At 36.2% G+C, this 12,464-nt stretch overlaps 1 protein-coding gene across 1 annotated transcript; it reads left to right on the top strand.

The window, feature by feature from the left end:
* Positions 1-1,247: 1,247 nt before the first annotated feature.
* LOC141900361 (uncharacterized protein CXorf65 homolog) lies at positions 1,248-2,808 on the top strand. The gene is made up of 5 exons (XM_074787219.1): positions 1,248-1,564; positions 1,791-1,880; positions 2,059-2,187; positions 2,287-2,361; positions 2,446-2,808. The coding sequence occupies exons 1-5, from the start codon at positions 1,459-1,461 to the stop codon at positions 2,598-2,600; spliced, it is 555 nt and encodes a 184-aa protein (XP_074643320.1). The 5' UTR covers positions 1,248-1,458; the 3' UTR covers positions 2,601-2,808.
* Positions 2,809-12,464: the final 9,656 nt, after the last annotated feature.

The following is a 12,464-nucleotide window of genomic DNA, read 5'->3' as shown; positions in this document are numbered from 1 at the left end:
CGCTAACATTTTGACGCCAATAACAGAAAGATAAAAGAGAAGAATTTATTCAAACGGGAATCATTGAGCTGTTATTCATAATCTCACGATTTCTCCATATTGATAAAATGTTCGGGGAAGACTGCAGTAAACTGGTCGCCCTGAGAATACTGACTGAGGAACCGTTTACAATCATTCAGAAATATCTGAGTAACCACAAACTTCCAATTGAAACTGGTAAATGGATGAAAGTACCCAGAGAAAGCAGGACTTGCCCTCTTTGCAACAGTGCTATAGGGGACGAATTTCATTATATATTATGTTGTCCAACCCTTGATGCTTTAAGGACCAAGTACATTGACAGAAAATTTTCAATTTATCCAAACCAGTATAAATTCTCCTCCCTTATACAGACAAAAAAACATCAGAACACTTTATAATTTATGTATACGTAAAATTGCTAAAATATTTGTGTAAATACGACATTCGCCGCTATGTTATTTTGTATAATGTTGTATTTTTCACTCATATTGTCTAATTTGTAGACCTTGGTTTGTCAAATAAACTGTAAACTGTAACTGTTTAAGACAACTTCGATAATGACAAGATGAACTCATAAAAACACATTATATACTTCTAGAAATAAGCATAGGAAGCATAAATGTACATTATATACGGATATACGCCGTTATCTACCGGAACTGGAGCCATGAAAGATTACCTCGTTCTGAAAATCTTAATTAATTGAAAACCGTTATTACTGACTTTTCAATTACACGACGGCGCTGCGGAATCTCGAACAATCAAAGAGATTTGTTTGAATACGTATACAGAGGGCAAACGGTTAATTACTGCAATTTAGATACAAAATGTTATATCTGTATTATATTCAAGAATGACGCGAGACTAAAACCGAAAACCACGCGACAGCCGCACAAAGCCCTGCACCTTCAATAACAATTCATCGACATTTACTGAAATAAACAGCAACGACTAATTCAAAACAGAAGGGGATTGTATTTACCTAAGAAAATCGTTGAATGCCTGTCATGCGTGAATAAAAACTTGTGTCATATATTTATATTGAAGTGGCACCGCGCGTTCTCTGAAATCTCACACGGCTGTGTGTAATGACTATTATACCCGCCTGAGAACTAGGTTCAGTCATAAAATATATTTTTGAATATATGCCGATCTTTTGGCACTTTCTCCGCCATGTTTATGATGTAAGGTATATATATATATATATTATAGGCGTTGTGAAAATAAAGCGATAGTGTCTCACCTGGAAAAGGACAGTACTTTTAACGTATGATGTTTACTGAGTTTTAACTGTTTAACGTTAAACACCTCACACACGATCTTGGATTTCACTAAGACGTGCAGCTAGGGCAAGTCGAAAAAAGTGACTTCTCATCGTAAATTTTAAAGGAATATCTAAAGGAATTCGTGAGAATATTCATTAGAAGAACTCTTACTATGGCGACGGCTACTGCTGCAATGGCTGCCGCTACGGCTGCAGCTATGAATACTATCAACGAAGAAGAAGATAAAGGTCCTACGTTTGTAACGGTTCTATTCGGAGGTTAGTTAGTGTCGTGGTTCTTTTGTAAATTTGGTTTGGTTCTTTAGAACAAGAATTATACTTGAAATAAACTGCGGGTATTTGAGGATTAAGCAGTGTCTTATTTCCTTATGTGATAATCCTATAGTTTAACAAAAACGAATAGATATCCCAATATACTAACGGATCTAGAAGGAAACTTCACCTCGGATTCTAACGAATTCTCGCGTTTTTTTCTATAATTCAGATAACCAACGAGCTATTTTCAATCCACGGTGTAAAGTTGATATCTTCATGGAACATATCCGACGAAAATGTTGTCTGCGTGAAAAAACAGGTTGGTGTCCAAAAATGAATCCAGTAAATAAAAGCGAACATAAACAGGTTACGACGTTTTGATCAAGACTTTTATTTCATTGAAAGCATTCGTTATAGTTTGCACAGAAAACTAATTTTCGCAATAAAGACCTCAAATTTGCAGAAATCCGCTATATTTATATCAAATTCTACTGCAGGAACAATAGATCTTGTCGATTTGGAAGGTGAAATAAAGAATTTATCAAACAGTAGAACTCGAGATCATTTACGATATGCGAGTGACCATATCAATAGTAGACAATGTTACGTCCTCGTTAAAGTAGAAAGTGAGTCACATTTTTAAAAATATTTTAGATTTCGGTTTCAAATAATAGGTATACATGTTAATGAGTACATATTCTAAATTTCTGTATTTTTCGTTGTAGAGCAAAGCGATCGCGATCCAGTGAGATACACGCCTTTATTACAAAATCTAGATGAAATCAATCCGGAGTTGTTCGGTGCGTTTATTTGTCACGCAAAATGTATTCTTTTTCGTTCTTTGTTACGCGATTAAGCATTCGGCATTTGCATTTTTTTTCTAGAAAAATTGAACAGTTTACAAGTGCGTCAACAAGGCCCAACCACGCCCCGGATGGGCCGAAAAGAACCAAATAAAACAACGCCGCATAAACGAAATAATTCGTTGAAATCTGGTGCCAAAACTCGTCTTGATGAACGTCGGAATTCACGAAAATGAACTTTGTGTGATGCTTAATTAGAATGTGCATATGTAATAGACAATAGTTCAACTTTCTCATAAGTTTGCAGGATCTTGTAAATAATAATTAAGGCATCAAGAATAACTACTGGAAACACTTTCTAGTACACTCAATAACGATAATGATTTAACAGCTATAAGTGTGCCAAAGTGTCGATTAAACCTGTCATACGAAATAAATAAACGATAAGAGTCACAATTATTCATTTTATTTTTACAGAAAACCGTTCTGGTCTTCTCACTCCTTGTTTCATAGCTGCAGAACATCTGGGGCCTATACACGCCAGTAGAAGACAAGTCGCAATTTTTCTAGAAATATTTGATTTCTTTTCTAAGACTAAATGATTATTTAATCATGGACAATAACTAATCTAAACTAAAGATCTTATTCTGTAAAACTCATTCAGTAAATAGTTTTTGTATTTTTCATATGTATGGAATACCTCAAGGGCCATACGACTTACGAGTTTCGTTTTACGACTTACGTTTTACGAGTTACGATTTACGTTTTACGAGTTACTTATACATTTCCTACAATACGTTACGATTTACGACTTACGTTTTACGACTTACGTTTTACGAATTACACGTTTTTCACTAATTGGCTTCGGATATCCGAAGCGCGTAATTCAAAGAACGGGTTTCAAAATGAAGTCGAATTGTCATTTCAAACAGCATAATAAGAGTAATTTATTGTACATAGTGAATCAATCTCGACTGCAGTGGTCTATTACAGGGCAGAAAATCTGCGCGTTGGCCAGTGCGAACCTTCTCAAAATCTATTAAATGCTGACAATACATTTCACACTGACTGATGACTGTCCCGTTACGTGCACGATGATTTTAATAGACGATATTTCAATAGATCTTAGCTGGAAATGATTTTAATAATTAGAACAAGATTCATCAATTTAGAAAAAAATGTATTTATTTTTTTGAAAACACTGGGCTGCATACAGCCATCCATCATCGTTACAGTTATTCGTCTAATAATTATACCCACACAGTGAAATGCCTTCCACGTGGCCACTGTCCTTGAACTCTTGCGAACCGAAACTCCAACACTTAACTCGTAAATCGTAACTCGTAATTCGTAAAACGTATTTAAGTTGTAATTCGTAACTCATAAAACGGAAGTCGTGACGAATATTCAAGGAAATGTATAAGCAACTCGTAAAACGCAAATCGTAACTCGTAAAACGTAACTCGTAAAACGTAACTCGTAAAACGTAACTCGTAAAACGTAACTCGTAAGTCGTATGGCCCTTGAGGTATTCCATACCTAAGAATGCTCTAGATGGCTATTACGAATACGAATACGAATACGAGACCAGCCGGTGGCGCCACAGTGTGAGTGATAACTAATATTCAAAATGGCAGGAAATTCAATTTTCAGTGGAGACGCTTTTTTCTTTAAATCCATCGTTAATCGATTCGCATTCGTCAGTTAATCAAAATAAATAGTTTAATTAGTCTAGAATAGGTAGGCGATAAGATTTGAATGATTGCATGTTATGTTGAGATGTGGATATTGCAAAGATTTCAGCTTTTTTGATTTATTAAGATAAAATCCACAGACCCCCGTCCCTCTCCTCCGGCCCTTCTCTTCTCTTGTTGAGCCGAGGCCCAGGCCATCCGATCGGATTATCACGAATATTATGATGAATACATGATAACTTATAATGCTATAGTCCTATCAATCATCAAAACCACTGCAGCCTCCCGAACAAGTGCTTCGCTGTTCTAGCCCTCTCTATACCCGGTGCCGGTGGCGTTAAAACCGCGCCAATAATTTACATAATGACATTTTATTTCTATGCTATGTATCAGACAAAATTGAAGTAAATTCGTTGCAGCAACAAATTAGAGAACCTGTCAATAATTGGCAATAGTTTGCGGCAATTGAAGATTGCTTCCAACGTTTTTTACTTGTTCCCACCCTGGTTTGGCCAAAATAATTTTAATTTCGATTTTCTGTTATTTTCTTCCTTTTATTTTATTTTTCGAAGATTGATAGCAGATAATGGATAACATACAAGTTTCAGTTAGAGTCCGACCTCTTATTCAAAGGTGAGGCATATTTTTTATTTTAAAGAAATGTTTAAGTCACCGATATGCTGCAGTGCTCTGTCGACCTGATTTCATACTTATCAAATTTAATCATTTTCTTAGGGAGTTAAATTCCGGTTTGCCGAAACTATGGAAGGTGAAAGATAACAGTATCGTTGAAAACAAAGGCAACAACGTTCCTTATTCATTCGGTGAGTAGAATAGATATGAACACTTAGAATCTGCAGTCAAACTCACTTAACTAAAATTGGAGTTATATCAACAGTAAAAAATCAGGTCAAAATATGCAAAAAATTTGGTTATTTTGTTTTAAAAAGAATGTGAAAAAAAGCATGATTGTAAGTTGGGAATAAAATGTCAAAATTCCAGTGTTCACCCATCTGATCCCTGCGAGACTAAAAAAAGTAATTATTCATCCACTGATTGACAACTGAAGCAAATTTCACTACTTCATTTAAGATTGATTTTATTCATCAAATTCTACTGTAAATTTCAGATAATGTTTTTGATCAAAATGTGACGACTGGTGATCTGTACAACTTTGTCGCGAAGCCGATTGTAGATGGCTGCATGCAAGGCTTTCATGGTAGGCGTCATTTTGCGATAGGCAATATATCTAGATATTTGATAAGTACAAATATTTGTAACATTCTGTTTTTTCGGTTGTAGGAACTATTTTTGCGTACGGACAAACCTCATCGGGTAAAACCCATACGATGATGGGTAACGAGACTCAACCAGGAATCATTCCACTTTCTCTGACTCAGATATTTCAAAGTATTGAAAATGTAAGTCTCGCGTAAATTTGCCTTCATTTTCAAGTCAACACTATTTCAACCTTGTTGTTTTTTTTTTTTTTTCATTCAGAGTCCGAATCAGGAATTCTTGCTGCGCGTTTCTTACATGGAAATTTACAACGAGAATTTGTCCGATCTCTTGAGCAAAAATAAAAACCTTAAAATTACGGTGAGTTGAAAAGAAACTGAGATGAATTTCTGTTTGTCGATTTAACTTCTCTGCAACTGTTTGTATTGTGTATGTATTGTAGGATACGAATGGTGTGATGGGACTTGAAGAAACAGTCGTCACCAGTCCACAACAAATCCTTGAAATCATGAAGAAAGGAGAGGGTACGAGTTTTTTCTCAAAATGGTTTTCTCTGCTTATTGAGTTTCTAGTTCAAGTTGAAAATGGCAGTTTACAATAAGTTAGCAAAGGGCAAAAATGAACTTGCAGACCAGGCAATTTTCAAGGGACCACATTCTAAGTGCATTTGATATTTTCAGCTCGTCGACATATTGGTGAAACTAACATGAATGAACGAAGTTCCAGATCTCATACTATATTTAGAATGGTAAATTAATCAGCTGTTTGATTAGTTATTACAGTGTTCTTACAGATCAGGGAAATCAGGGAATTCTGACTTTCCTTGAAAAGTCTGAGAATTTGAATTTTTGGTGCCTTCTTTTTTCTTGCTGGTGACAAAGTGATTTAACACTAAGAACCTCTCGATAAGAAACAGCCCCACTGAGGATATCTTATAATCCAATTAGGGAATTTTGGTCAAAAGTCTGTGAGAACCATGTTATCAATGTATGATACTCAATATTCATGGTAAATTACTTGTAGATTATTGAGAGTCATATTCGTGCTGATGAAGGTGAAGGCGCGGTGAACGTAGCTCATCTGGTAAGTAATAAACTACAGGCACAGATTCTGAATTTCATAATATCATAAATTTTTTTACCAATTTGTTCGAATAGTGGATTTAAAATCTAATTTTGTAAGGTAAATATGTATTTAATTGTCAGAATCTGGTAGATCTAGCGGGTAGTGAGAGGGTTGCTGCTACTGGTGCAACCGGTGACAGATTAAAAGAAGGCTGTCACATCAATAAATCCTTGTTTATGTTAGGTCACTGTATCAGTCAGTTGAGCGACAATCCAAATGCGTAAGTCAAGTCAAGTTATATCTTATCGACAGTTTCATTTGTAAATGCAATACGGTGAATTGTAAAATTGTTTCGAATTAAATTGAAGCTTCACAAACTTCCGGGATTCGAAATTGACGAGAATTCTTCAGAACGCGTTAGGAGGAAACTCGAAAACAGCTATAATTTGTAACGTGACTCCGGCTTCAATCGAAGAAACTCATTCTACACTAAAAGTGAGGAAAGCAAAATCTCCCATGATGAACATTTTGCTGAGAGAGGTTAATGTGAAAACAGTTTATAAGGAATAGATCGAATTGCATCTTATTTTGATGAATATTTCAGTTTGCGTCGAGTGCTAAGAAGATTCGTAATAAACCGGTTGTGAATGAAGTGCTTTCGGACGAAGCCTTGTTAAAACGATACAAACGTGAAATCACAAACTTAAAGAAAAAAATCGATAACGTAAGTTATTTCATTTTATTGTCTGCTTAGATAGGGCAATAATTAGAAATAATAATAATAGTGATTTACAAAAAACAGTAACAATAATGATAATTCTTTATTATACTATTTAAATACAGAAGACTAAGAACATAGAATTCAATTGTTAAAAAGATTGTATGATGGTAAATGCTTTCCTAGAAAGATTGGTTTGAAAACATCGTTTAAAAGCATCAACTTTGCAGGAAATGTAGGTTTCATTCATTTGTGTTAAGATGATTTGATTAACTTATTTCATCTGTAGCTCGTAAATACAGATGTTCATACCGAGAATGAAGGACTTCAGAAGAAACTAGAGATGCAGGGCGAAAAGATCGAACATTTGAAAAAGTTGATTTGCGTGTCATCGATAACAAGTATGCCGCCTCCAGCCGCCATTCCTATGAAGGTTTGTCAGTTCATCAAGTTTCATCGTCAAAACTTTTTCCAAAAATGTATCTCGATTTGAATACGATGTGTAATGTTTGTTTCTACTCTCAGAAAAGACGAGAAACTTGGTGCCCGGGCCGGATTCAGAAGATGCAGCAATTGCGCAGTCACGACACGTCGACGGCTGGTTTACTGCAGGCTCGCAGAGTACCGTGTAGTGAAATGAATAATAAGTCAGTATCGGTGTTGACACAAGGAATGAGAAAGGAACAATCAGATAAACCTTGTGATAGCTCTTATTTGGCTGATCTTAGTAAGTATAGAATACTGGAGCCGGTTTTGTTTGAGTCGTACTTCAAATTCTGTGAGATTTTCTCTCAACGTAGGTTTTCAAACGATAGCGGACGTGAGTACAGTATTCCGTGAGGCGGAAGCTAGTCTGGATACATCTGAAATTGGATTCACGACTCCTTGCGTGACCAGTCGCAAACGTAGCGTTCGTTTTACCGGAGTCGATGAAACTCACGAAGTTTCACCGAGATGCGATTGTCGCACAAAGGTAAGAAAATGTCCTTGAGAATTAGTTAACGCATTCGCTGCTAATTGCCGAGATATCTTGTAGTTCAGGTTCAGTATTGCCACTGTGTTTTATCTCGCAATGGATTCTTCTGATATGATATGAATTTGTTTTAGGTTCCGATGTTGAAAGACCAAATCAGCGAACATCTGGTGACAATTCGTAGTTTACAAGATGATTTAACAAAAGTGTAAGTACCATCAATTATTATATCTGTCAAATATTGAATATTCTTTATTTAAAAAATGAATTCAACTGAAATTTGAAATCATTCTTCAGAAATGAAGAATTGACTGTGAAAACTTCAGAATACGAAGACCTCAAATCATTCACAGAGATGGAACTAGATAATACCATGTCAGCGAGGCAGATGGAGGTATGTATCTTAAAAACTATAATCGAAAAGTTGTTTTACAATTTGAATTTTTTCGGTTGTTCAATAAACGCGATATTTCTTTTCTCTGCCCTCATGATAGGTGCTGAATAAAATCACCGATGAAAAGGAGGAAATACTGCAAAGATGTAACGATTCTGAAAAGCAGGTTGACTCGTTATTAAATCAGATCGCCGATCTTAAACTGCAGAATAAACATCTCCTTTCACTCGCCGATAATGATGCAACCCCCGGCGGTAATAGTTTAAATGATATTTTAGCGAACGCGGAAAAAGAAAAGTTCACTTTGAAAGAAACGATTGAAAACCTGAAAAAACAGATCGACGATCAAAATGCATCTGTTAAAGAGGCGGCGAATGAAAAGGAAAGCGCCGTATCGAAGATGCAGTTAGCTGTGAAGGAAAAAGAAGAAGCGGAAAGAAATCTTGCCGAGGTTGAAATACAGAAGGAGTTTACAGATCGTACAGTGATGCGTTACGAGGCAGAGATTTCGGCTTCTCGCGAACGTATGCAACAATTGAGCAGTAATTTAGAGAGTAAAAACGTCGCGGATGAAGCGACCGTATCGAAAAAAGATTACGACGATATGAAGCAGATGCGCGAAGACTTGGAAATTCAGTTAAAAGATCTCAATGATCAACTTGCGATGGCAAGATCTGAGCGAGAGGTTTTCGACATAGAACGAATCAGTTTACAGAACGAAAAAGAAACGTTGGAAAAAGATCTCGCTGAAATTCACGTAGCTTTATTGAATTCGGAACAGGTACAGATGCAAAACGCGGAGTTGGCAGAACTCGTCAAAGAATTGGAAGTAACGTTGAACGAAAGCCAGGAAAAAATTGAAGAATTGGGCAGTAAAATAGAGTTACTGGAAACGCGTAATTCCGAAATCGCGATTAAGAATTCTGAACTCGAAGAGAATAATGCGCGAATGATGGCAGAAAATGAGAAGATCAATGGAGAATTTGCGGATTTCAAAACGAGGACATTAAACGAGGCTGGTACTTCTGAGAATTTACTGCGAAAAGTAAATGATCTGCAGGAGCAATATAACCGGCTACAGGCTGATTACGATCAATTGAATTCTAACACGGAATCAAACGACGTTGATAATAAGGAAGAAGTGAAGATTCTCGCAGTTAAAATCGAGGAGTTACAAACTAAAATTCATGATAATGAACGTAAATTTTCTGAACTGGAAAATGCGAACAGTTGTTTAGAAATGGCGAAATTGGAGCTGGAAAGAAGGTTAGAAACTGGGGAGGCATCGCCTGCCGTAAAGTGTGGTAAGAATGAAGGAGAGATCAGCACGGAAGCGGTGACTTCGGAAAATTGTCACCTGAAGGAAGAGAATGGAGTGATCAGTGCGGAAGAATTGACTTCAGAAAATTGTCAGCTGAAAGAAGAGATTGATAAATATAAAGCCACCATTGAAAAAGGTCAACTCATGGTGATGAGCATGAATTCTGAGAAGAATGAATTGTTGGACGAACTCGATAGTCTCGAAGATGAAAAGGCCGATCTGCTACAAAAACTTAATAATATGGAAAACGGAAAAAGTGATCTCGTTAGCGAATTGGAATCGGTGAAAAAATTATTGAAAGATGCTGTGGATGAAAAATCAGATATTGAGGAACGTTTTGAACATTTGATCCTGCAAAAAGAAGAGCTTGAATTAAAGTCTAATCGAAGTGAACATGATATTTCATTGGACTGTGATAGAAATGCTGCGTCTGTTCTGCCTGAAACAGAACGAATTGAAACACTTCAGTCTCAAAATGAGATGCTCGAAAAGAAAATACAGCAAGTTACAACGAACTGGGAGAATGCACTGGAAGAAATTAAAATACTGAGCGATTCGAATAAGAATGAACAACCAGGAACCAGTGAGCTAATAGAACAATTACGGATGGAAAAAGCGAAACTGGTTGAAAGGTTGGAAGCTACGGAATTAGAAAATAGTGTTCTGCCAAGTTCTGAGATGGAAAAACTGATAGATGAATGTAATAGCATGAAAGAGGAAATTACTAACCTCAATAAGAAGAACATGGACTACGAAGATAGGTATCTTAGTTTAGAGAAGGAAAAGATCGATGCGAATAATGAACTGCAGTCGCTGAAAGAAGTTTTCCAAGAGATGGCAGATGAAAAGGCAGATATAGAGGATCGTTTTGAGATGTTGATTCTGCAGAAAGAAGAAATTGAATCCAAACTGAATCAAAGTCTTCGCGATTCATCGACCAGTGATGAAAATATTCAGCAAATTCGTCAACTGCAAACAGAAAATGAATCACTGCTAGAAAAAGTGAATCATTTAACAGAAGAGTCAAAACTAACTGCTGAAGTCACGCAGAATTTACGAGAAGAGTTGAACGTGGCTAAAGAATTAGAATTTAAGAATCTAGAGGAAAAGACAGCCCTTAATGAGAAGATTCGTCTACTGGAGGAAGACAAGAAAACTGTTACTGATCACGCTAAGGTTCTTCAAGAGAAGAACTCGGAATTATCAGCAAACCTAGTCAAACATACCAGTGATATAGAAACATTGGTAAAAGAAAGGGATGATTTAGTTGAACAGATTCGTGTCTTAAATGAGAAAGTTTTGAAGTTAAATGTTGAAGTTGATGAGACAAAAGATTTAAAGTGTTTGATCAACACAATGGAACAAGAAAAACAAATGAATGAGACCAAAATAGAATCTCTTACTTTAGACAACAAACGGATAAATGAGGAACATTCGGAAACATTTAAGTTGTTGTCTGGTTGTAAATTACAAATTGATGAGTTACGGTCGATAAATGAAAGGCTTTCTTCAGAAGTGAGCGTACTTGAGAAGCACATCGTTGACTTGAGTTCATCGAAGCAACAAAGTACTGCATTATTAGAGGAATTAGCACGTTTGACTGAATGCATAACGCAACTAGAACAAGATAAATCAAACATGAGACAGGCTCATGATTGTTTGTTGAATGAAGCGCAAGTTGAGAATAATAGGCTGTTGAGTAATATCGAGGAAATATCGGTCGAAAAACACCAACTCAGTAATCAAATAAACGAACTTGAAGCGCAGCTATCTGCTATGAGTGAATCGGTGGAACAACAAAGAGTGGCTTCGTTACGTGAACAAAGTTCGATGAAAGAATTGATCGAAAATTTGCAACAAAAACTAAACAACAATAAAGAAATATATGACAATGAAATGAGAGATTTGATGAGTGAAATTGAAAAACTAACGGATAGAAATACAGAACTGATGACAGCGATATCGGAAAGAGAAAATAGAATTGATGAATTGAACAATCAAAATAAAGTGGCAGAAAGCAGCATATCTGATGAAAGAGTCAAAACTGAAATGTTGGCCGAGGAATTGGCTGATTTAAAAGAACAGATTTGTGCCTTAGAACAAGAGAAAATCATGGATAAACAGAATTATGAATCTCAGCAAGAAGCTGTTACAGCAGAAATGGAACAGTTTTTGAAAGATGCTGAAAAGGAGTACAAAGAGTTGGAAGAACAAAATAAACAATTGAGTGAGAAAGTTGAAGAGTTAGAACAATGCAGAAAAACTGAACCAGCTTCGAATCTTGAAACGGAACTGGCTGAAGCGAAGAAAGAGATAGCCCATCGAGAACGGGTAAGTAATTGCTCTTTAATCTTACTTAGATATCTGTGACATTGTTTCATATCAGAGTTTACCAAATGTTTTTTATTGCGATTTCTGACTGTGCTATGATGGCTGTTCAACGATTGGAGTTGATTGTAAAAAATGAATGTTTCAATTGCAGGTTATTAGCGATATGGATAACGAACAAAGACGTTTGCGAAAAATCATCGATGAAATGGACGAAGAAATCGACGCTGGAAATGAAAAGTCTGCAGCTTTGACGGAGAAGATTAGCGCCATAGACCAACAGAACATTCAAAACAAGCAAAATTATGAAGCTCAACTAGAAGCAGTTACCGCAAAAATGGAACAGTTTTCGAAAGATGCTGAAAAGA

Source organism: Tubulanus polymorphus, chromosome 2 (genome assembly GCF_964204645.1).
Source record: "Tubulanus polymorphus chromosome 2, tnTubPoly1.2, whole genome shotgun sequence".
NCBI lineage: Eukaryota > Metazoa > Nemertea > Palaeonemertea > Tubulaniformes > Tubulanidae > Tubulanus > Tubulanus polymorphus.
The sequence above is the reverse complement of the archived record's forward strand: the minus strand, read 5'-3'. Positions and strand labels throughout refer to the sequence as shown.

Bases quoted from the DNA above. Each gene is read 5' to 3' on its own strand.
- LOC141900361 (XM_074787219.1), top strand. From the start codon at position 1,459: ATGGCGACGGCTACTGCTGCAATGGCTGCCGCTACGGCTGCAGCTATG. The intron at 1,565-1,790 runs GTTAGTTAGTGT...TCTATAATTCAG, and splicing joins TGTAACGGTTCTATTCGGAG to ATAACCAACGAGCTATTTTC. The intron at 2,188-2,286 runs GTGAGTCACATT...TTTTCGTTGTAG, and splicing joins CGTCCTCGTTAAAGTAGAAA to AGCAAAGCGATCGCGATCCA.